General features: G+C 43.5%; 2 protein-coding genes across 3 annotated transcripts in view; one reads left to right on the forward strand and one right to left on the reverse strand.

Moving 5' to 3' along the window:
- The window catches only part of RSPH14 (radial spoke head 14 homolog), a 73255-nt gene that overhangs the window by 4221 nt on the left and 43846 nt on the right, over positions 1 to 25188 (forward strand). The window lies entirely within an intron of this gene.
- The window catches only part of GNAZ (G protein subunit alpha z), a 46814-nt gene continuing 25786 nt past the window's right edge, over positions 4161 to 25188 (reverse strand). The window contains exon 3 of the mRNA XM_048513986.1: positions 4161 to 6177. Within this exon, the coding sequence (XP_048369943.1) occupies positions 5833 to 6177 (345 nt within the window). The 3' untranslated portion in view covers positions 4161 to 5832. The remainder of the gene's footprint in view (positions 6178 to 25188) is intronic.

Here is a 25188-nt window from a genome sequence, read left to right on the forward strand (position 1 = left end):
GATAGAGTTTGCTCTTGTGGCCTTAATAAATTGGCACATCATTTCATGTTCTGCTTGAATGCTATTTTGTGAGACTATTTGGGATTATGACATTAAGCCACTTATTAAGAATAAACACCTCCCTATATTTTAGAATCTCTGTTGTGTTTGTTTAGCGTTAATGATCCTATGATTACTTTGGTAGTTACTGTGACACTGAACCAGCTCTGACTACTACTTTAAGATTTCTTCCCTCTGCTTAGGGGGCCCTAGTTTTGGGGAAGGGCTGGGGGCAGAGATCTAATTCCTGGTATCCTCACTAATCTGTATTTCCCAGAATTCTTCAGGGGAAGGCCATTATAATTAAACTGGTATTTGCAAATTTGCGGTATAGTGCCCTGTGATATTTGTTGGTCTGTGATTTGCTGGCGTGGCAGGTCTATGGGGGAACCTCACTTTAAAACTTTACTTTTATATTTTGTTTGTTTCCCATGACATTAAGAGAGTTACCTGAACTTTTATTGTTTTTGTTGAATTCCTGTTAGCAAGATGGTTACAATCATTAGTTATGATCAGGAAGTCCCGGGGTTGAATCTTGGCGTGCATTGGTCTACTGGCAAGCCACTGAATCTTGGTCTACTGGCAAGCCACTGAATATCCTCCCAATCTGAAACAAAGGGACAGTGATAACTGCATATTTTATGGGCTGTTGAAGGAGTCATTGAGTATGTAAGGCTACATATTTGAGTTGGTATAATATGATGAACCTTTCCTTGATTCTATTTTTTATTGCATGTTCCTCTTATCTCCGGTTACCTTTGCTTATTCCTCTTTCTGGCATCCCTCCACCCATTCTACATTAAGGTTGTAAGTTGTTTACAGCAGGTTTGTTGGTGTTTTCAATTTTTTTTTTTGTAAATTACTAAAAATGGCCCTGTAAAATGGCTAATCATAATGTATCTAGAAAATGTTTCTAACGTGGTAGAAAAAGCACAATTGTTTCTTGGTGGTGGCAGAGTATAAGATTTATCATAGAATATTGATACTATTTGTGAAAATTCAGTAAAATGATTTGTTGTTGGGGTTTTTTGCTACCTATACTTTTGCATAGGTTGCCAAGTGTAAAACAGACCAGAAGTTAAGCAACTATGTTGGGAATGCCAGGTTTGCTTGAATGGAGGGATTTTCATATGCATTTTTATACTTCCAGGTGTTAGTATACTGTATAATTGATGAACCAGAAAACTGAAGAAATGGATACAAAGTTAATTGCATAATTTATTCTTTGAAAGTAGAAGGATTTTTGATTCAAGGATGCCAGAGGAAGTTAGAGAAGCAGAAATTGTTAAAATCATTTCAAAAAGGCACAATAGTTTAAGGAAAAAACACATATTAACGCCCAGTTGCTCTTTTTCTTTGGTTTATACAAAAGAAGAATGCAGGAGAATGTGTTACTCTTGACATGCTTTTTGGTGGAACAATTTATCCTCCATTAAAGTATAAGCTTTTTGATTGGAAGTCTCGTAATCTTCTTCTTCTTGAACATGGCCGGAAGGCACTTTATCTAGCATGGTAACCTTTCTGAAATTAAGCATGGGGAGTTACAAGAAGGGAGACCACCTGGGAACCATCCTGTGTATATTTGCTCCCTTGAACTCCATGGAGGAGAGGTGAGACACAAAATCCTGGTTCTCCACTGTTGTCAGTGGTCTTTTAATTTAAAAATGACTGGAATTTGCCTGCCATTTTCTTTAAATAAAAGCAGCACAGTCCAATTTAAATATATTTCACTTTTGTACCCCACGCTTTCCCCCCGCAAACTGAATCAAATGTATCAGGACATTCCAGTACTAATTTAAAGAAATAAAAAAAAGCCTGCAGTTCCAGGGGAAGGAAGTAGTATGTGCAGAAAGCACACCCAAAACAGGAAGAACAAAAAGGGCTAATGTGGAGTGGCACTCTTTTGCACTTTTACCGGGGACTAAGTCCTGTTGAATTCAGAAGATCTCTGGAACTATAGAGTAGTTTTACCTTGCCATCAAATAATGCTAAGCGTGTTACTTAAAAAAGAATACTTGGCACCTTTGCTTCTTTGGTGAAATTATGTTTGTTCCTTCTTAATTTTACTTTTACAGGTTGCCCAAGCTGTAGTTTATTAAATTGGGTTTCTATGCATATAGAAAATACAGCCAGATCTGTCTAATATTATTGGGGAAAGTTATGTGCATTGTAAATAGTTTCTGCATAGAAATAAACTTCAGTGTGAAGCTGCAGAATTAGGGTTTGTAGGGAAACTTGACACCCAGTTAGGACAATGAATTCCTATCACTTACACTATAGGTGTTAAAGTAGCTGAATTAGTCTAAGAAGAATGTGTTATCATCATCTATTACTGCTGTTGTGAATATTTTCTGTGCTTCGTTCATACATGGTTGAGATTTCTATAAAAATGGCATACACTGCATTGTCTGCATACCACTGACCCCAAAGCTAACAATTTTTTCTCTCCCATAGTTAGATATTAATCTGTCAGCTGAGGATAATACTTCAAGAATCTAATGAAGTAGGCTCTTGTGTACGAGATTTCTTATTCCATGATAAATCTGTTAGCCTTTCTTTTAAACCTGGAAGGGCTGCTTACCCACCCAAGCCTTCCATAATTTTCCAGCCTCTCCAATAAAAGATAGCCAGGGAAAAAAGGCCAATACGGCTGTGGTTTATTTCACAGTTTGTTTGCAATAACAGAGTCCTGGGTTCACATGCCCGGTTGCGGCCTCTCAATCCACATCACCTTCAGCCTCCACCAGTGGATGTGGAACATTTATAGATTACGGCAGTTCGGCTAGGAAATGTCTCCTCTCAGCAAGACTGGACTTTATTTCATCATTGTTTTTTTAAAAAAAACACAACTGAACATTTACTTGAATGTTATGCTGCAGCACTGGAGCATAATTTAGACCACTGGCATATCTGATGACAACTGGAAGCACAAAGAGACATATCCTAAATATGATGACTTCTGCATCTGAAAAATACATAAATAGTACAGCCGTCTGACATGCCAGTATTTTATGCTGGAAGCTTGAAGTTATACTTTATGATTATTGTGTTTTTTTATTTTTCAAGAGGGAAACCTTGGGAGGACAGTGTTGGTTACTGCAATCATGAATGGCACTGGAGCATTTACCTTCAACATCTTTATCCAAACACAAGATTCTATGTGGCTGGGCTAGATCTAAGTACAATTTTAATTTGGATAAAAACTGGGCATAAAGACCTGCAGCAGTTGACCACTCCCACCTGCAACCTCAGTTAGATTACTTTGATTTCAGCCAAGGGGTCTGAATTGCCATAAATCCTCATACTTGCGCAGCAACCAACTTACAGTATGATTTGGAATCTTGGTCACTCACATTTTCTAAGCACATTTCCTTGGAAATATGTCCCACTAAGTTCAGTGGCTAATAGGTCCAAGAAAATTAACTTACAATCCATAGTAGCTTTGACACTCTACCCTGCCAGCTGTTTGCTTTTACTCACTAATGGCACAAGGTGGCACCAGGCTGTGAGAAGTCAAGGAGACTTAAAAGTGACCCAGTTCTTTTGCTGCACCCTCCACCTAGCAAGTACTTCAAAGTTAGGTCAGATGGCAGTATTCACTAAATAGTTCTGTATAGGATCAGTCTGTTAGGCATTTTACTGGTTACTTGGCCCTTTAAAGCCTTGGACGTTATAATGACCTTTTAAACACTGGTTCCCAAATCTGTAGCCTTATATTCAAAAGCATGAATTCTCACTGATAAAATAATTTCCAAGAAAAGTAGCTATCTCTTTAAAGATTGCTGTAACAAATCGGGGTTGTGATTGGTGCTCCCTGGAGCTAGACAATATGATACTGGGAAAGTTTCTCTCACAAAGCACTCCCAAGGGTACCCTTCAACCCATGGCCTTTGCAGTTCTTTCCGAATGAAGCTGCCCTCCCAATTCACACAGTATCATTTTGTATCTGTGACACAGTGACGGATCACTAGAATTATATAGCCAGACCACCAAACATGTAAACTAAAATGGATTTCATTTCATAAGAGTTCCACTCTGTAGCAAATAAAGAAGAGGGAAACCATTCATGGAATTTTGAATAATAAAATCTACAACAATGAGCACGCCATGAACTAGTTGGGATCATTCAGATTATTTATTTCCTTGAAGTGAACAGCCTGTAACTGCATTTTCATTCATTGTTTCCTCTATATTTTTCTTAGAGCCCTTGGCTGATAGTTCGCACTAATCTTTACACAAGTGGGAAACAGAGGGAGGAAGAAGATTCTCCCTGAATTCTTGCTATGTGTGTATGTGACAGAAAGTGTGAACACATTTATGTGCTTTACAATTCTTGAACATTTATTTACACACTTAGTTCTGAATTCTGTAAGACACCTTTTGCATGGGATCAGAGGAAGAAGAGGAGAGTAGCACAACCAATGGCCTTGTTGCTGTGTGAGAGTTTCTAGTTATATCACACAGAGCTTCTTGGGCATTCAAACTTGCCTGGAAATTTGCTAGAATAATACACCATCCAGTATTATTTGTATACAGGATGAAAGGAAGCTGAAGAATGCATTGCTTCAACTTATTTAATTTCACTAACTGCATTTTTAATTTTAAAAATTTAAATATCAAGACATGTAGGTATTGTTCATATCACTCATCTGTTCACCTAGTAATTACAGCACATTGTTTAAAAATAAAAAACACCAAAAAAGAAAAGAAAAGGCTATATTGTACAGTTTCATTGGCTCCTGTTTTTGGAAAGGCTGTTCTAAATGTTGCCATACTTCTCAGAATTTCCTTGGAGCAACAGCATAGTTTTGTCCATTGGCACACTCATAAATCCAGACACAAAACAATACTTTTTTCCAAAATGTCTTCTTTTTTATATATCTGTATTTTTTTAAAAAAAGAACACGCAACCACTTATTAAACTTTTAGAGTTTTCATGAAACAGCACAATTATTTGGCAAAAAAGGATGTAAAAGAAGACTTTTGATGTATAAAATTCCTCACTGGTAGAAGAAACACTGTCTGCAATTTGGCCTAGTCTTTATTTAATAATTCCATTCATATATCTTTTTTTGCTGCATATTTTGAAGGTCAACAGCAAAAAGGGTTACAAGTTGGATAAAAACATACAGAACTCTCCTGCACTATCAATTCCTTCATTGGACAGAACACATTTTTAAAATTGCTTTCAATGGGTAAAATATTCATGATTAATTATGATACAAAGACCACATGTGTACTTCGTATGTACTTGTTATTCGCTACAAGCTGTTTTCTTTGTATACATGATCCAAGTTTATATGCATCAACTGATTATGTATTGGGGTGTGGTTAAGGATCAATATTTTCTGGTATGTCAGTTCTCTAGCCTCTTAGGAGGAAAAGAACCACAGCATAAGCCCTCTCTCCCATCAACCACCTCGGCATCTTCCTGACCTTAAATGGTTTCTAGGACAGCAAAGACAATGATCTGTCTCTTACACAGAATAGGATAGCTCTACCATCTTAGGAATAATAAATTAAACACATAGAATGAACCAGTGGTGTTGGTGATAGTAGTGAAAACATTTCCATACAGTTTAAAACCTCACCATTTAGGGAGGCCTTGCACATTCCAAAACATTTAATTAATGTATTTTTTTGCAAAAAAAATGCATGTAGGCAGCTGAAGGGATCTGTGAACATACTTCATATTTCTCCCTTCCATGACTGGGTCATCCAAAAGCTGCCCTGGCATTTCCATTTAGCCTTTTTTACATCACCTTGAGAAACCAAACACGTTTGCATGGCTCCCTAGCACAGGCCAATGTATTTGAGATTGTTCTGGATGATGACATCTGTCACCGCATCAAAGACAAACTGGATATTACTGGTATCAGTAGCACAAGTGAAATGTGAATAGATCTCCTTGGTCTCCTTGTTGCGATTCAAGTCCTCAAACTGCCGTTGGATATAGACAGCTGCCTCTTCATAAGTATTCTGGCCTTTGTACTCGGGAAAACAAACTGTTAGCGGGATACGGCGAATTTTTTCTGCCAGTAAATCCTTCTTATTCAGGAAGAGGATGAGGGAGGTGTTGATAAACCAGTTGTTGTTGCAAATGGAGTCAAAAAGGCGAAGACTCTCTGCCATTCGGCTCTGTGGGGAGAACAGAAAAAACAACAGTCTTCCAAACAAAACATAGAATGAACTGAATAAGTCAAAACCTCATTAGTGAATAAAAATCTTACATCCCAGAGGAACAGCCATGTTATCCTGTTGCAGCAAAAGTAAACAAGAGTACAGTGGCACCTTAAAAACTAACCATGTTTTATTCTAGCATAAATTTTACAGACTAGAGCCCATCTTCATCTGTTTTGTTCATTAGCAAGATCTTCTATGTAGGAAGTATGAAAAGATAAACAAAGAGTAGGGTCAAAGTGAAATGCATGTCAGGTAGGCACTGTCTGGCTCATGAAAGCTTATGCTGGAATAAAATCCTGTTAGTCTTTAATGTGCCGGAGGACTCCTGCTAAAGTCTTATGTGTTTCTCATCTGAGCTGCTCTGAAAATGAATTCTTTTAGAAAAATGATCACACAAATCATAAGTTGGATTCTTTCTCTGGTATAAACCCAATTTATGCGACTCAGATTATTCCTAAACTATTATATTACAAAGAATTACTAAAAATTGTATTGCAAAGAAAACCAACTGGACAGATTCAGATAAATTAAGATTTAGAAATCATTACTGATAGTGAATATTGAAAACCTAAAACTCTGTCAGCCCAATTCAGAGGGCTGCAGCAGCCAAGGAAAGAACCGCTACTGTGCTGTCTCCAGAGGGGATCCAGGGGGCAGAAGAAGGCAGCAAAAATAAGAAAAAACCCAGCCGGCAATGAATCTCCCATAGCCCAAAATGGACATGCCACATTTTTGGATGGTGCAAGTTGGACTCTTGCGCTAACAGCGTTCCTGAGCTAAAAGCCTACTAGAAACCAAATAAGGTTGGCTCCACCTTTTGGAATGTCCCCAGAATACCCGAGCCATGGCAGCGTGTTTTCCTGTGCTGGGGTGATTAGTAACAGTTTTCACTTCCAGGGTTAGGCGTTGCAGAGTCACACAGCACCCGGCTGCCTGGGTATTTGCCCCCTCCGCCGGCCTGTTTACCACTTGTGCCTGTGCAGAGGACACCTGTGTCAGTGTGAGCATGCTGATTCCAGCAGTCCCTTCACGCCCTCCCTGGATTGTGCTGTGTATCTTCAAATCACATACCAGGGTTTATTTTCCTTCAGGAAAGTAGTTACATTTCACACTAACAATTCTACTAATTTTAAACAGAAAGAAAAATGCTTATTGCAAGTCCTTATAGAAAACTAGCAATAAAGCCCGTCGTGCAAAACAACAACAACAACGGGCCCTAGAAAACTAATCCTCCCAGGGCAAGAGACAAAGATGGGGCATATCTACAGGAAATGGCACCTGGCGCAAGCACTGAAATTGCACCCCCCCCAAAAAAAACATTCCAGCTTTGCTAAGGAGGGGCAGCAAGGTGCCTGTGAAGACAAGGAGAGCTCTCTCCATCTCCATATTTGCATCCCCCCTCCCATTTGCAAAGTTGGAGTCTGGCTGTGCAAAATGGGGGGAACCAGCAGAGTGCCTGTGAAGATGAGGAAAGTTCTCCCCACCTCCATAGGCACACCCCCCATTTGCAAATCTCGATCCTGGCTTTGCAAAGGGGGGGAGGGAGACAGCAGAGTGCCTGTGGAGATGGAAAGTACTCTCTGCCTCTCACTGTCCATCCTGTCATCCCTTCTCTTAATATTTTCTGCAAGGTGCATCTTTTTTGCCCCACTACCCTAACTCTCTTTCTGGCTCCCTACCAAGCTCTCTCTTTCTGCCCCATTACTTCAAGCTCTGTTTTAATTTTCTCTCCCGCTACCCCAACTCTCTCTCTGTCGCCCCTATCCCACTTCTCTCTGCCCACTTATTCTAGCTCTCTCTTTCTGTCTTCCTACCCCAACTCTGTATTCTCTGTTTCTGCCAACCTACCCCAACTTTCATTCTCTCTTTCTGGCCACCTACCCTAGCTCTCTCTGTCTCTTTCTGCCTCTCCCCAACACTCACTGTCTTTCTGCCCCAGGTCTAACTTTCTCTCTCTACCCTCCAACCCAGTTCTTGGTAGCTTGCCTGAAGTGTTCTGGGTGAGTGTGGTGAGGCCTTTGCCCCCACAGGTCTACTCTTACCACCTCAGATGGAGTCATTATGGGTGCAGCGAGCCTTTCCCCTTCTGCCACAAACAGCCTGGGGTAGACTGGCCTGTTCAGTCCTGGCCACTGGTGTAGGGCTTGCTACTGATGTAGTCAAGAATTAGCTCAGGCAACGAACAGGACAGCCTTGCGAGGACCCCTACTGGAAAGTTGGCTCAGGCAAGGAATATAGCATTAGGAACCACTTTTCCACTTGAGAACCCCATACTACCCTCTTAGTCACTGACATGAATATTATGCATATTACATGTTAAGAGGAAAAAGCATAATTTATTATGTATTTATTTATTTATTATTATATTTGTAGACCGCCCCATCCCCTAAGGGCAAAAAGGTGTTAAAAGGGACACCTGAACTCAGTCTTCACTGAAAATGGATCACTTTGGACAAAGTCTGAATGATAGGAAGAACGCAATAGTCATTTTTAAACTATCACTTTAGTCTCTCTGAACTAAGGGCCTTTTAAATACTACAGGTTTTTTTTCCCTGATAATCACATGTGCTGATTTATGTACAATGTTCATGCTTTTCTTTCCAGTGTAGGAAATTCACAATATTTCAAGCAGCCTGAGACATCAATCTAGATTTTAGTGTTCACATGGAGCTGTCCATGGTAGTCGATTTGAACAGCGCAGTTTAAAATTCAAGTTCCAAAAATATTGGTCCTAATCCTTTTCAAGAAAGACAGAGAAGTCTTCAAACCAGCAATACTTGTGCTGAAGATCACTTTTATCAAAAGTATTTGAGTGCTCATTGCATCTGTTTAATTTTAACTCTATTGTCAAGCCAGTGCCTCAAAGGGTAGCAATAAAAAGTGCAATTGTGAACGGGGAAGCAAAGAAGGGGGCTGTCTGAATCTCTGCAGCAGTTTCCAAATTAGATGACATCCCTTGTTATCTCACACAACCATCAGATCCTAGGGAGGCAGTGGAAACCATACCATACCAGTGGAATCAGCATCTGAGCCAGGAAGTAGGCTATCTCCTTCTGGATGGGGTTTAACTCCCTTAAAGGAGTAGATTTAGAGCTTGGGCTGTTCCTGGACCCAACCACCCTTCAACCTTGAGTAAGAGCTGAAATACAAGTGACAGTTTAGTACAGCACAACTGTATACCAGGTCCAATGGGTATATGATATTGACCTATACAATCTGATAACACAGCTAAACTGGAAACTTCAAGTTTAGCTTTACCCCACTTTGTTCCCTTGTTCTGAAATTGCTATTCTTGAACAAAACTTTGAATTCTGCCTTATGGGGTCTTACATGTTGTGAGAACCATAGTTCTGCAAGATGCATCTATTTATTTTTAACTCATATAAACATCAATGTAGCTTACAAAAAAGCTAAAATGAAATCACAGTTAGTACATAAAACTATTTAGTATTGCACTATGGGCACAGTACCCAATGGGGAAAAGGAGCAGCAATAAATACATTTATTTAGAAAAAAAATCTTAGAAGTTTTTAAGAGGTCAAGCGTTAGATCATAGGTGTCAAACTCACGGCCCTCCAGATGTTATGGACTACAGTTCCCATCACGATGGGAACTGTAGTCCATAACATCTGGATGGCGCGAGTTTGACACCTGTGCATTAGATGCTCCTAATTAGAACTGTTTCAACTTCCAGGTTACACTAAATCTTCCACAAAAATGAAAGATATCCATTCTTTGTCATAGCTAGACCAGTCTTTGTTATGGTAGTTATGGTTTGTGTCTATTCCAATTTGCTTGCAATCCATTTCCTTTTGAGTTCATTTTAAGCACACTTTGTTTAGAAATGCTGAACTTAACCATTTATCCTGAGATGACTTGATAAATAACCTTTATTTCAATATTGGTCCACCCATCTTTTAAGATAGTGAGACCCTGGTAAAAGTCATCAATGGCTTACGTGTGTGTGTATTTCTTCTTCAAGGAGGCTGGTTTTTCCCCTCTGCAAGGCAATGCAGAGGTTCATATAGCAGTTCTGGTATTAGTTCAAGAATTCTTAAGCTGTGCCAAATGCCTTTTTCAGCCATGCCATCCATGCTAATAATGCTCCTGCAGATTCATGTTTGCTGAGGGAAATGCTCTTAACTAATGGCTCTATGACTGAATCATATTCTGAGAGAGCATTACATTGAAGGGAAATTCCTGCCAGCTAGAGAGAGCTTGAAATTAATCCAGCAATTTGACAATGTCTTTCTCTCCCACAAACTCATTCCTGCTGTTGTCAAGTACTAAAGAACTCTGGACTATCATAGTTAAGTTTCCCTTTATGTGATTTTCCCCCCTACTTGCACCATTATTTGCTTAAGGTTCAGTTGGTAATGGTACTCCCTCTCAACAGGGTCTGTGTACCAGTCAGAATTGTCACCTCTACATACCAGTAGACTCCACAGGTTTCCAGAATGATCTGAGGAATTTTGAGGGCCTAGGACAGTGGTGGCGAACCTTTGGCACTCCAGATGTTATGGACTACAATTCCCATCAGCCCCTTCCAGCATGGCCAATTGGCCATGCTGGATGTAGCAATCCTGTAAGAGTGCCTCCCTTGGGCCTAGGAAGTGACTCAATGCATGGTCCCTAGTGTCTTCTCCTGGGAGAGCCCCAGCCCCTTGGTGTCTTGGGGAACTTAGGAAATCATGGTAAACAACTTGAGTGGCATTGGTGAAAGATACATGACAAGGCAAACAGAGCACACTATACAATCAGGTCTATAAAGTGGTGGTAATGGCACCACAGAACGGTCCATTGGTATACTTACCCTGAAGGGGCCTTCTCCTGGCGGGCGACGAGGGCATCCTGATTGGGTGATTCCCAACTCATTCTCAGGGAGGCAGGACGAAGTTTGTTGTCACTTCCTGTAGATGGGTTGGGCACACCCCTTCTGACGTCAGTATTGGAGTAACATAGTAGTATAGAGAGAGAAAACTGTACAACACGTGAGTATAACAGGAAGCAACAACCATAACATAGGGTAATAATGAAGGAACTGATACTAACGGTATCTACCCTGAACTACAAGGAGCCTAAGTGGCTGAAAGGGATTAACTGTCCCCCGCTAGGGAACTCTGTTCTATTAAACGTGATATGCTGTGTCCTAGGTGAGATTGGTGAATGTTGAGGGAGGGCCAGGATGCCCTCGTCGCCCTCGTCGTCCGCCAGGAGAAGGCCCCTTCAGGGTAAGTATACCAATGGACCGTTCTCCTGGGGGCGAGGCTCGGGCATCCTGATTGGGACCTCCCAGAGCAGTGTCCCTGTAGGGTGGGATTATTCACCAAAAATATGCTCTAGGACCCTGTGACCAAAAGCGGTGTCGTTGTCCGCTAATGATTGTAGCTTGTAGTGTTTTATAAAAGTCGTGACGGAGGACCAAGTGGCTGCTCTGCATATGTCCTCCACCGGTATGAGTCGTCGAAGTGCTGCGTTTGCTGCAGCGCTTCTTGTGGAGTGTGCTGTGATTCCTGGAGGTATGGGTATGTTTACTGATCTGTATGCCTCTACGATGCAAGATCTGATCGCTGTACTGATAGCAGCGTGTGACATTTGTGCCCCCAAGTTAGGGGCGGACACATTAATTAGAAGTGATTCTGTTCTTCTAATATGTTCTGTGCGGATGATGTAAGCCTTTAGCGCCCTCCTAACATCTAAGGAATGCCAAAGTATTTCCTTGGGGTGTTTTGGTGAGGGGAAGAAAGTGGGGAGTACAATTTCTTGTTTTAGATGAAAAGGAGAGCCTACTTTCGGCATGAATGTTGGGTCTAGGCGCATCACCACCTTACTCTTATGGAACACACACAGTTGTGAGTTCACCGATAGAGCCCTTAGTTCGGAAATTCTTCTGGCTGATGTGATGGCCACTAAAAAGATTAGTTTCATGCGGAGCCATTTGATGTGAACCGATTGGATTGGTTCAAATGGGGATTTTGTGAGCGCGTTCAGGACAATGTTCAGTTTCCATGACGGAAAGTGGTGAGAGACTGGTGGCTGACTTTGACGTACTCCTTTTAGGAAGCGCACGACGTCCGGGTGTTTTGAGGCTGGTACACCCTGCAGTCTGCCCCAGACCGTCGTTAAGGCCGCCACTTGTCTCTTGAGTGTTGAACTTCTGAGGCCCCTCTTAAAACCATCCTGGAGGAATGTTAGCACCTGTGCTACCCTGGGACGTACCGGGTCCGTATTGTTTGACTTGGCCCATCTCACGAATGATCTCCATGAAGAATCATAGATGCGTAAGGTGGAGGGGCGGCGTGAGGCTACTATGGTGTCTATTACTTCTTTGGAGTAGCCTTTCTTCTTTAAGGCAGTGCGCTCAAGTGCCAAGCGGTTAAGCAAAACCAGCTGGGATCTGGGTGAGTGATCGGGCCCTGAGACAGCATGTTTTGAGGTGTTGGCAGTCGGAACGGGGGTTGGCTGGAGAGTTGTAGAATGGATGAAAACCATGGTCGTCTCGGCCACCATGGCGCCACTAGTATGACCTCTGCTTTCTCCCTCCAGATTTTTCTCAGTAGTTTGGGGATGACGGGAAGTGGAGGGAAGGCATAAAGAAGGGTCTGAGGCCACGGAGAGGTCAAGGCATCTGTTGCTGCTGCCCGTTGGTGGTAATACCTGGTGAAGAATGTTGGCAACTGGTGGTTCTTTTCTGAGGAGAACAGGTCGACCTCTGGGGTTCCGAATCTTTGTGTTAGAAGTTGAAAGATTGATGGATGAAGCATCCACTCGGCTTCCATTATAGTTTGCCTGCTTAGCCAGTCGGCCTCTACATTCAGGTTCCCCTTGATGTGTTCTGAGGAGAGGGAGCAGAGGTGGGATTCTGCCCAGTTGAGTATGAGGAGAGACTCCTGGTAGAGACGACGGGATCGCGACCCTCCCTGATTGTTGATATGGGCCTTGGTCGCTACATTGTCCGTTCTCAGCAAGACATGTCGGCCCTGGATGATGGACCGGAAGTGGAGGAGCGCCAGGCGTGCCGCCCTCATCTCTAGGAGGTTGATGGGGAGTTTGGCCTGGGTGGGAGACCACGTGCCCTGGGCAATGTTGTCCTGGAGATGTGCTCCCCAGCCTCTGAGGCTGGCATCTGAAAAGATTTGGATTCTGTCTCCGTGTAGGTAGACTTTGCCCGTTAGTAGGTTCTGGAGATGTGACCACCACCTGAGGCTGCGCCGAAGGTCCGGGGGAATAGCTAGCATTTTGTTGGTCTTTCGCATGATGAGACCTTGGTAAGGTCGCAGGAACTTCTGGAGAGTTCTGGCGTGTAGGCGACCCCACTGCAACATATCTATGATCGATATAAAAAGTCCCATCAGTTTCGCCAGTTGAAGTAGCGCAACTGTTTTGGCCGAGAGAATGGACGCCGTGAGGCGTTGGATCTTTAGGGCCTTGGCATGAGGTATGAAGAGAGTGTTCAGCTTGGTGTCTATCACTGCCCCGAGATGTTCCATGCGTGTTGAGGGGACGGTGGAGCTTTTTTGCAAGTTTACCAAGAAACCATGTGACTTGAGACACTGCATGACGGTGGTCAGATCTGTCTTTGCCTTTCTCTGGGACTCCGATCGGACTAGGATGTCGTCCAGATAAGGGTGGACGTGAATGGCTTGTTCTCGGAGGCACATGATGGGTGCGAGGAGGACTTTTGTGAACACGCGGGGCGAGGTGGCAAGGCCGAACGGTAGAGCTTTGTATTGGAAGTGTAGTTCTCCTACCGCGAATCTCAGGAAGGATCTGTGCCGTGGATTGATGGGGATGTGCAGATACGCTTCGGTGAGATCCAGAGAGGTGAGGAAGTCCCCCGGCCGGAGGTTCTCTACAATGGATCTGAGGGTCTCCATTTTGAAGCGCCGAAGACGTATGTGTCTGTTTACATACCGAAGGTTTAAGATGGCTCTCCAGTCCCCGTTTCTCTTTGGCACGGTAAAGAAGTGGGAGTATACCCCGGATCCACGTTCCAAGGTCGGCACTGGCTCGATGGCCTGGATTTTGAGTAGGTGTTGTATGGCCCTTTGTGTTCTGAGCCTCTTCAGTTGATTGCGGTGTACCGGGAAGGTTTGAAAGCGCGGTTTTGGAATGCAGGAAAACTCTATTAGGTAGCCGGAGGAGACTACCTCTGAGGTCCAGCGGTCGACGTGGGTTCCCGTCCATATGTGCCGGAAGTGTTGTAGGCGGGCGCCGACCGGGATGTCGTGATAGTCATGGTTTGGAGGCGCGGTCGGGTTGGAAGGATTTTCCGCCCCTGCCCTGTCTGTAGTTGAAGTTACGAAAGGAAGAGTTATTGCCGCTGAAATTGTTGTTAGTGGTGTTTCGTCTGCGGAAAGTATTGGAAGAAGACCATCTTTTACCATCCCTAGGGGCTCTGGCCAGTGTCTTTTGTGAGCGAAAGGAGGTGTAGGGTTTGAAGGACGAGCCCTGGTCGGGTCTGACATACCTGGGCATAGATTTTTTGTGTCCTTTTGATTCCACTAATACCGCATCTAGTTCTTTGCCGAATAAGCGTGAGCCATGATAGTCATAGGTGGCCACGACCTGTTTGGACTGGAAATCTGCTTGCCATGCCCGGAGCCAGGCTAGCCTTCTGACGATGACTCCCAGGGCTAGGGCTCGGGATGTCAGCAAGAAGGCGTCAAAGGTGGAATCTGCCCAGTATGAAACCGCCATAAGCATCCTTTCCATGCCTTCCCTGATACCTCTGTGCTCGGCTGGGATTATCTCTAGGATGCGACGTGCCCAGACGATGGCGGCCCTAGCCATAGTGGCTGAGGAAGCTAATGCTCTGGTGGAGAGGGCTAGCCTGTCATGTAATCTTTTGAGGGTGACATCTCCCTTTCTGTCGGAGGCATCTTTAAGGGTGCCTTGGCCGTCCTTGGTAACTAGGCCTCCTGACTGTAGGGCGACCACGGGGGCGTCTACAAGAGGGGTTTGGATCATGGCTTGGACATGATCGGGCAGAATATATAATTTTTTCAGAATTGAGGGGTAGCTCTTGTTAATGTCTAAGTGGAGCCATTCCTTTTTCATTTTTGTCTCAAAGTATTCTGGTAGTGGGAGAGCTCTAGGAGTTTCCACTGTCTGGGGAAAAATCCCTTTCTTCCCCTTGGGGACCCCTTTTACTGGTTTTTTGGGCCCAGAGGAGGTGGATGGTTCCTCTGCTTCTGGGGTGTCATGGAGTTCGAGGGCCGATATAGCTTTTGCCATCATGAGTGCCAGGTTTTCTTGTTTAAAGAATCTTTGGCACTGTTCCTGAGGTTCTAACTCGGTTTCCTCTCCCTCTGAGAAATGATCAGAGGAGTCCACTATTTCTCCCTCACTGCTATCCTCTTCTGCATTGAGGGGGTCCCTGCGCGAATATGTGGAAGATATGGGGCTGTGAGAATTGGAGGAAGACCTAGACCTGTGATGTCTTCTATGCTTATCTCTGTTGTGAGATCTATGTCGCCCCCTGCGCTTGGATTTCTTTTTCTCCTTCTCACGCAAGGACATTTCCTGCCTAATATGCTGATTGAAGGCTTTCATTAAGGATGCAGGAGAAGAATTTGCCCAAGAGCTCATATCAAAGAGAGAGGGCCCCCCTCCCCTCTCTTCCCGATCTTGCCTGGTGGAAGCAGCTCCGCCTGGGCCATCTGTTGGTTGATTGATGTCCGCATTGAGGCTAGGAACGTCCTCGTTGCCTGAACTGGCTCCGCCCCCTCTCTCCGCAGACGAGCCGGAACGCTCTCTGCCTGGGCCATCGCTGGTGTTTGGAGGGGAGCGCGGAGTTACACCAGCCTCGTCCCGAGGGACGGTGGTGCTCCTTGGGGAGGGCGAGGGATCGTTGTTGTCCTGGCGCCGCGGGCGCTTAGCGGGAGCCGCGTCTGCGCTGTGCGCTCGTTTGGCCGCATGCGCACTGGATCCCTCTTTCGCGGCTTTTTTGCGCGCCTTTTTTGCGGCCGTTTTGGAAGGAGCTTTGCTGCTTCCCTTTTTGGGCTTGTCGGGGCTAACGGAGGAGCGGGACTGGCCGGTACGCTTTGATCCGGCACGAGTAGAGGCTCGTGTGCCCTCTGCCGTGGCCCTAGCGAAAGTTTCGGATGGGGTTGGTGAGAAGGAGCGTAGAGAGGCCATTGCTAAGAGGGCCCGATTTAACTGCTCCTTTTTGGGCGTAGGGCTGGGGGGGGGGAGAGAAAGGAAGACAAAAGAAACGAAGAGGTTTTTTAGGAAGAAATCCTAGGTGGGCTTGGAGAGACTCCAAGACCTGACCTCCCTGTCCTGAGGCAGGAACAATACTGACGTCAGAAGGGGTGTGCCCAACCCATCTACAGGAAGTGACAACAAACTTCGTCCTGCCTCCCTGAGAATGAGTTGGGAATCACCCAATCAGGATGCCCGAGCCTCGCCCCCAGGAGAAAGCTTTTTTTCCCTCTGCTACCACAATGTCTGAAAAATTGCATCTTGTCATCATCCCCTCTGACCAGCTCAGCAACTCAGAATCAACAGTCCTCAGAGGAAGAGCCTGATGTGCCAAGGCCACCAGCTGAGGAGGACCAGCAGGACCAGGGTGAGCCTGACATGGCTGAGGCACCTGCTGATGATGGTCCAGCAGCACCAGTGGCCCTCCCAGCTGAGCCTGCAAGGAAGGCCTCACCACTGGCCACACCATAACTCTGCTGGGTAGGATACAGACTGGAGACCAGACCCCAGGGGACACTGTCATTCTGCAGGAATGGCAATGACAGAAGGCCTGGGCCAAGGTGGTGCAAAGGAGGCAAAGTCCTAAACAGACTTCATGCAGCCCCATCCCAGAGCCAGACTGTGAGAACACTAATTCTTTGCAGGATCCTGGCCAAAGTACAGTGCAGCCTCAGGAGCTCAACACCTGCCAGCAGGACAGCTAAGCCAGATTCCTGTTTTGGCTTAGAGAAGCTGTTTTGCTGGACCAACCCATCCAAGCCTGTGTGCCAGCTCCCATTCTTGTTTCTGGCTGTTAGCGCCTGGTGATGCTCTAGACCTGAAGGCACTGCTTCAGAAGAGATCTGACTGGCCCTGCCTGAACACACGAAACATTCAACAATTATTCAGGTGTGTCAGGGACCTAACTCCATCTGTATGTGACTCTCTTTTGGATAACAACATGAATAGTTTCTGATCTATTTCCTTGATCAATATTGACAAGACTCTGCGTGTTGAGAAGGCTACCTCCTGTAAGTTGGAATTCTGCTAGTATTATACATGCATCTCTGGTGGAGGATTTTTTTTTGCTAATCAAGTTACATACATATGTTAGTGCCTTCAAGTCACAATCAACTTATGGCAACCCCAGCAAAGGCCTTTCAAGGCAAATAAGAAGCAAAGGTAGTTTGCCGTTGACTTTCTCTGTAGTCTTCCTGGTGGTCTCCCATCCACGTACCCATGCAGTTTAGCGTCTTGAGACCAGATGAGGCTGGGCTATACCAAGACTCCTTCCCTCCCTAATCCATTTAAAGAAGTAATAATTAGACTTCTGCTGAACTACCTATTAGCTGAAGAAGAGGTAGGAAATTACAGGCCTATCTCAAATTTGCCTTTTTTTGGGTAAAGTACTTCAGTGGGTAGAGGCAGAACTCCAGAAGTGAGTATAGCACCTACTGACTCAGTGAAAAGCTTAGTATTGTTCCTGTACTGCTTTTAAAACAGCAGGTGGGTACTATTTAGAGGAGTGCATTCTTTCAGTTATGTCTTCCAGTCTCAGCTGACCTGACCTCACTGGACCACATTACTATAACCTTGAGGTTGAACAGTTTTGACACACTGTATTGTTTGGCTGTCCAAATACAAATGGGAAGCATCCATTAATGTAAAATACAATGATTGCAGGTCCCAGATGTGATCATATATCATAAATATTAACAGATCTGAATTGGTTGCCTGTCCATTTCTGGGTTAAACTACTAGAACCTACATATCTGAAGAACTGCCTTTCCAAGTATGAACCTGTGTGCCAGCTTCTTGCTAACACTATATACCATCATATGGGATGATGCATTCAGCCATTCTCTGACAGGTTTTTAAAGCTCTTGCCTCTGTCTTCTGGAACATGCCCTTAAAGGAAGTTGGATAACATCTACCCTCCCAATTTTCAAGTAACTGTTATAAGGCTGCATTATTTCAAAGAGGTTTTAAAAAGACACTCTGATAGGTTTGGTGAAATGGTGGGTGGTTTTCTCAGTTGTTAATTGGTAATTATCATCTATAGTTGGCTGTTTTTTCCACCTCTTCCTGGTTTATGTTCTTATATTTATGTACATCTTGTGAGCCCTCTTGGATCCCTGTTCTTCAGAAAGAAAAGTGGAATATAAATATTTTGAACACTTTAAGGCTACTGATATTGTGAGACAAGCCCAAGTTCTATCATCCTTGGGTTTCTGCTGCAGGAGGGATACTCGCCTGCTTTCTCTGAAACAGGAAAGGCAATTTTCTCAGATACACATTTATTGTAGCATTTGTTGTATGCTACAATAAATATGCAAGACTTTTACATGCTACTAGAGTCCTTTTTGTTTTCATTCATTTGGACTATGAAGAACTCACCTCCATCTCAAACACACTAGGAGCCATTCTAGAGATTTTAAGTCCTGAGGAGAGTTATCTGGATGTTGCAGATCAATAGGAAACCATGCACAGATGAGCCAGGCTAAGCAAATGGATAAAGAGGGGGAGTAAAAGATAGTCCCCTGGAGAGAAGAGGCTACAAGCATACAGAGGAGGTGGGAGACAGACAAAGGGACTTACAGGAGGGAGTTTAGACATTCTGTGAGCTTCCATCTGAAGTGCTTTTGACGTTGTTATCACTGAAATGTGTCTTTTAGTTTTGTTTTCCAATTGTAACCAGTCCTAAGCCATATAGCACAATTAATACTATGCCAAGCCATGTAGCATAATCAGTGTAATCAATACAAAACGGTTGCTTTACATCAGAATAAGGCCTGAAAAAAGGGGGAAATACTTTCTCATCTAAACACTGTACGTGGATGCAATCACTCCAAGTTCCTTTTCAGGTTTCCATGGAAATAGCAAATAGGGATGGTGATATTATAGGTGTTAATATATTCAGAAACACAGAGAAGGATTATTTATGTGGCAGATGCTGTAGCACTGAAGCAGGCACAGAGTCAGGGACGTAAGCTTCTCATCTCCACACAGATGCTCATATCTTGGAAAAATAACAATATCCTTTTTCTGGAAATACAAGTACTGAAATGATCAGAACACCGAACTTTGGTGGTAGTTTTGGTAGATGGGCAATGCATTCTTGAGGGGGGAAACTGCGCCAGGGACGGCACAGATAAAGCACAGCTGCATTGCCTCCAAAGAGGCTTGCAATGCTATGGACATCATGCCAAAAGTGACACTGCCCCTTCCCCTGTAAAAGTTTCCTGGGCAGTTCAATGAGCTCTTGCCGGTATAAGTCTGTACCACCAAATGGAGGCATTCCTGGGCCAAAAGGGCTCTGGAAGCCAACTAAAGCAGCCTCACCCCCTGGGAATGCCCCCTGTGGCATCAGTGCAGTGCATCAGTGCCGGGTCCTGTACTGGAAGAGCACTGGCTTGCAGCAGCTTTGGTGCCTGAGTGCCATGCTGCTGTGCAGCTCCCCAACACCAGTATAAGTGGCTCTGAACTAGCATAAATGCCCCTTATGCCAGCACAAGTGGCATTTAGGTCAGCGCCAGGGTCATACTGCCTCCAGAGCAGTTTTGGCCCCTCCCCTCAGGACTGCACTGTTAGACCCACAGCAAAAAAATATATTAGCTAAACACAGACTTGTAAAATAGGTACACTTACTTCACTTGCAAAACCATAATAAAGAGGTACCCAGTGCAGAACTGGCAGGGCTCCAAGGCCCAGGGCAGGGGCAACTCATCAAGGAATACACAGCGGAAGGAATCATTCATTAACTTGCAGCTCACATCAGAGGCAAGTGCCAGAGCTCATTGCTGGAGCTGTTGCTTTCTTGTAGACATTTATATGCCCTTGTTCTTGTGCTTCTAGTGGTGTACAGCAGAATGAATAACAAAACACTTGGCAACAATACTTAAAACAGTGGATCAAATTATTTTAACAAAATTTAAGACAGCAGCCATCAAGAAAAACAAAATAAAACTCAAGTCAAGCAATGCATTAACTTAGACAAGGGCAGCTCACATGGGAGTGACCAGTCACCCAAGAAGCCATTAAAAGTAGGTCTCTGACGCTCCTCCAGTGCTGCTGCAATCACGTTCTTGTCATTCCCTATAAAACTACTGCAGCAGCTTCTCTACTCTTTCTCTTGTGTACAAAGAAGGAAGTGCCCCCACCATTTACTTCTTACTCTAAAATTAAAGCTGCTATTCGTCTATTTTGGGGGAGGGTAACTGCATATCTTTCTCCTGTGTGGCAAATTGTAGTGGGGGGGGGGATCCTTCGGGAAAATAGCAGAAGAAAGGTGTCTCCACCCAAACACTGCAGCTCTGCTCTGAAATACTGTAATTTTGTACCCCAAGCCACTTGAAAAAAATTAAGTAGTTCCAAGAAACATAAAGCAAGACTCTGCAGAGGTAGCATAAACATCTCTGAAATAAAGTCTGTGATACTATACCAAAGCAAAGAAGTCACACACACTTTGAGAAAAGCATAGAAAGGTTATTGTCCTCCAGCCTGTACTAGGGAGGGGATTCCATAATCTTGAAGCACTTAGATCAGTGGTGGCGAACCTTTGGCACTCCAGACGTTATGGACTACAATTCCCATCAACCCCTGCCAGCATAACATCTGGAGTGCCAAAGGTTCGCCACCATGGACTTAGATCATGGGTCTCCAAAACGGTCGATATCGCAATGGAACTATTCAAGGGGTCAATAAATTCCTACAGGTCAAAAGGGGATTGACCACAGAATTGTATGCCAGATTTTACTGACAAATAGTATTTTTGTGTTAAAACAACAAATACACTAAAAATGTTAAAAACTGAGGAGAGTTATGTGGCCATTCAGCTTTGGAGAATGTGTATGTGTTTGGAGGGTGGGGAAGCTTCTCTATTGCTCACTCCAGGACTGAGATCAAGTAGACTGGCACAAAAGCAGTGGCTGAGGAATCCAGCATGAATTATGGCTGCACAGTACAGAAATATATAATTTCAGTTGCCTACAGCTTCTCTCTGTTCTGTCCTGGTACTCATAAGGTATAATTAGGCACAGCATAGTAATAACTGTGGGTCTAACTGTAATTTGAAGCAGCAAGAACTGCTTATACTAGGTAAGAGTATGAGGGTGAGAATGCAGTTGTAATATTTTTCTCATGCTACATTTTTTTTATGCACCAAAAATTGACTGGGTAATTTTTTCCACTTTATACCAGAATTCATGCCCCCCCCCAAATTACATAATCCTCTAAGCATTATAAAGAGATACAGTTCTCCATTACACTCCTCCTTTTGTTGTTGTTTGGTTGTTGGTTGCCCATCTACCAAAGTTGTTTAGGTATAAAACAGATATCTTCCATTTTCTTGTCCATCCACAAACACACTTAAAAGAGCTAGTGGATATGATTATGTGGCTTGTTTCCCTTGTATGTATTTCCTGACATTAGGGAGATTGCTTCATGCTTCATTTGTGAAAGCTGCACTTTTGTATGTTTGATACAGCTGTATGGTTTGCAAAGGTGATGCATGTCTCAAATTTGTAATACTGGATCCCTTAAAAGTACCACAGAATCAGGCTCATAATGCTTCAATATATAGCATTACTAAAAAGCAGAATGCTTTGAGGTCAAAGAAATGCAGGAGTCATTAACCAGCAAAAACAAAACAAAACAGTGCAATCCTAAGCCAAGTTGTACCATTCTCAGTTTAGGATGGAACTCTGCTAAGGACTACATTAGAAGGCTTCAAAAAGTTTATTTGAGCTGAGGTGATGGGGGTATAGGCCAGTATCTGCAAGTTCAATACATTTTTAGGGAAAGATGTGAATGAAGATTAACAGTAGCTAATGCTGTGCCTTTGCATTATATAGAAAAGCTAAATCTGTGTTTAAGGAAGTTGCCTGTTTTTAAAAGTAGATTTACTTTTAATAACAAGGCATTTAAAGCTCATATCTATAAAAACAGTAAGTAAAATTTGTGATTTTTGATTTGCCAAAGGAAGAAGTCAAGCAACATCATATTGCCCCACCCTTACAAACTTAACTCCAGTTAAAAGTATTTCAACAGGGCCTTTCCAAGTCCAAGAAATAGTTTTCAGGGTGGATTTTTTTCTTGGTGGGGAAGAGATTAATGAGGTATCTAAGTAAGAAGAATTCATCCTTCCAACTGTAGGCCTCAAATAACACCAAACCCACTGAATATTACTAACATGAACTGCACTAATATGAACTGCTCAACGGCATGTTATTTTTAAAAGTCATGTAAACACAAGAAGGCAATATATATTACGCATTCTTTTTTTTTCTCAAAAACTCTGTTAACGCTCTTGAAGAACTTCAAAAGGTTGGAGAGACAGCACTTTACAAAAGCTATGCTGATTCATTCTCGGTAAGGTTTGTTCTGATGTGCTAAAAATACTGTCTTTATCAACAGTTACCATCAATTCACCTGGAACAGATGTTAGACTTACTGATCTGTAATGCCTTGGATTACATTTTCTAACTTCTAGTTCTCTGGAAAGGAAACTGATTTTGCAGATTTTTGCTAAGAGATGAATTACTTCACATTTAAATTCCTTAAGAAGCTTCAGCTGTATACCATCTGGACCCAACAAGTTCTTATTTATTTATTTATTTATTTATACTTTAGGCTTCTATACCGCCCTGTCCCCGAAGGGCTCTTATGCATGGTGAGCTTGCCGTGGTCCCAAACAAAATTCACCACGGAGTCTTTTGTTTTGGAGCATGTTCGGTAGTATTACCCAGTGCCTCTTTACCCTGCGGTTTCTCGTCCTCTTTGCAGTGGGGCTGGCTGGTAGGCTTAAGAGGGTGATAGCATCTGCCATTGTTAAAGGTAGAGGGGGACAGCTAAAAAACTAAACTGATTGATGCTAATTTTCACTGTGGAAGTCTGGGCAAAATGTACAGATGCTGTATTGAAGACTTTTCTTTAATAGTTCACCTTTTCATATCAATATGTTGATAGGATTAAAGATAAAATTTAAATATTATATTAAAACATTAAAGCACGCATTTGCAATAGAGAACCTGCAAAACATCACACACACACACGGGCGCAAGCAAAAAGGCAGCTGATAGGTAATGCCTGCCCCGCTGCAAACAGAGCTGTATAATAATCCTGAAAATGCCCCAAAACAAAGACTCCCTGACCAATTCTCTTTAAAGTCATGAGAACCTCACCACGTGGATCGTTTCCACACAGGGTGGGAAAAGTCAACTCTCCCGTGGGAACAGCTGCACCCTAACTCTATACGACTTCTACCATCTCCACTTCACCCCCTTCCCCCTCCTCTCACTGGTGCAAAAGCACCAACATGACAAGAATCAATTCCCCAAAGCTCAGGAATTCCCCCTTAAATAAAAGCAGCCCTTAAAAGGAAGGAGGAAAGGAGATTTTCAAAAGACAGCTTAGATGGGTCTCCCAAGACTGATGAAGGATCTAGTAACTACATGGATGCTTGTCCATGGCTAACTTCCTGCTTCCCCCTGGACCCAGTGCAAAGAGGATATTTCCTCTTTGTGACACATACTGGACAGGACCATGGAAGATTTGTGACACATACTGGACATGGCTAGCAGCTTTTTGTGACTTTAAGACAGCCAAAATAAGCAATATAAAAGCTGTGCCAATGTCTTATTCGGGTAAGGATAGCCTGCCCAGAGGTGGTCGTAGGCATTCTTCAGAACTCTGGGTTGGATCCAATGCAAAGGATGGAGGGACGGAGCTTGATTTTTTTGGTCCCTACCCCCCAGCAGTCTAAAATGCTTTCTCAATTTTTTGCTTCTGGGAGAGAGTTGATCCTAGAAACAGGATTTGGAAGGCATTTCAAGTAGTTGTTGGAGGGGGGAGGTGTGAAAGTTAGGGTCAATAGGCAGAGGACTTCACATATGCAGAACACACTGTGCCGGATCCAACATTTGGTTCAACATGGGAAGCTTGAGAGATGAGTAGTTTCCTTGTTGTCTTATAATTCCTTTGTAATTCTTCACCAGCCCCCCTTCCATGGAACTGTCAGGGTTTTGAACAGGTCTTGGGGAATCTTCTTGTTCTCTGGTACTGCTTGTTGTAAGGGCAAGAGGGTCTTATCTTTCTCCTAAGCCTTCTGAGCTGTAACATCAATCCATCTGTAGGGATAGGCTGTCATCAGGATCCAATTTACCTTCTTTCAATAGCAGGATCTGACTTAAAGCTGTTTTCTGATCACCAGCATTATGTTGGATGCACTTCATACTGATCAATCATATCAGATAATTTACCAGGAGTAACTCCACATCTGATGTGACTCCTTCGTACATCATTAGGATTCAGAAAACCAGCCAAAGACACATGTTTATGGAATATCTTATTGAGCTGTTGCGTGCCATAGGGTGGTGGCAGCAACAGATGAAGGCAAAAACCTGACCTGAAACTGCTGGAGCAGTCAGCCATCAGCCACTCATTATGATACATCACAAATGTGGGTGTATATGGAGATCAAGCTCATCCAGCTGAGACTGCATTCTAGTCAATGTCACAGCTCATAAATGAGCACTCATGTTTTAAGTGCTTAGTTGAGCTGCATGTACAATATGGTCCCCAGCTGCCGCTGCTGGTTTTTGTTTCCCCTGTTTTCTTCATGGCTCCTTTGCTCCAATGAATATACAATTCTGATCATTTCTGAATGTCTTCAGGAATGCACCAGTAGGATAAATGGGACAGGGGTTTCCTTAAAGAATCAGACCAGCAGCAAATACTTAAGTGGGTCTTTCCAGCCTTGTCCAATTTTCAAGAAGCAAGAGC

The sequence above is a fragment of the Sphaerodactylus townsendi genome, linkage group LG13 (genome assembly GCF_021028975.2).
Source record: "Sphaerodactylus townsendi isolate TG3544 linkage group LG13, MPM_Stown_v2.3, whole genome shotgun sequence".
In the NCBI taxonomy this organism is placed as follows: domain Eukaryota; kingdom Metazoa; phylum Chordata; class Lepidosauria; order Squamata; family Sphaerodactylidae; genus Sphaerodactylus; species Sphaerodactylus townsendi.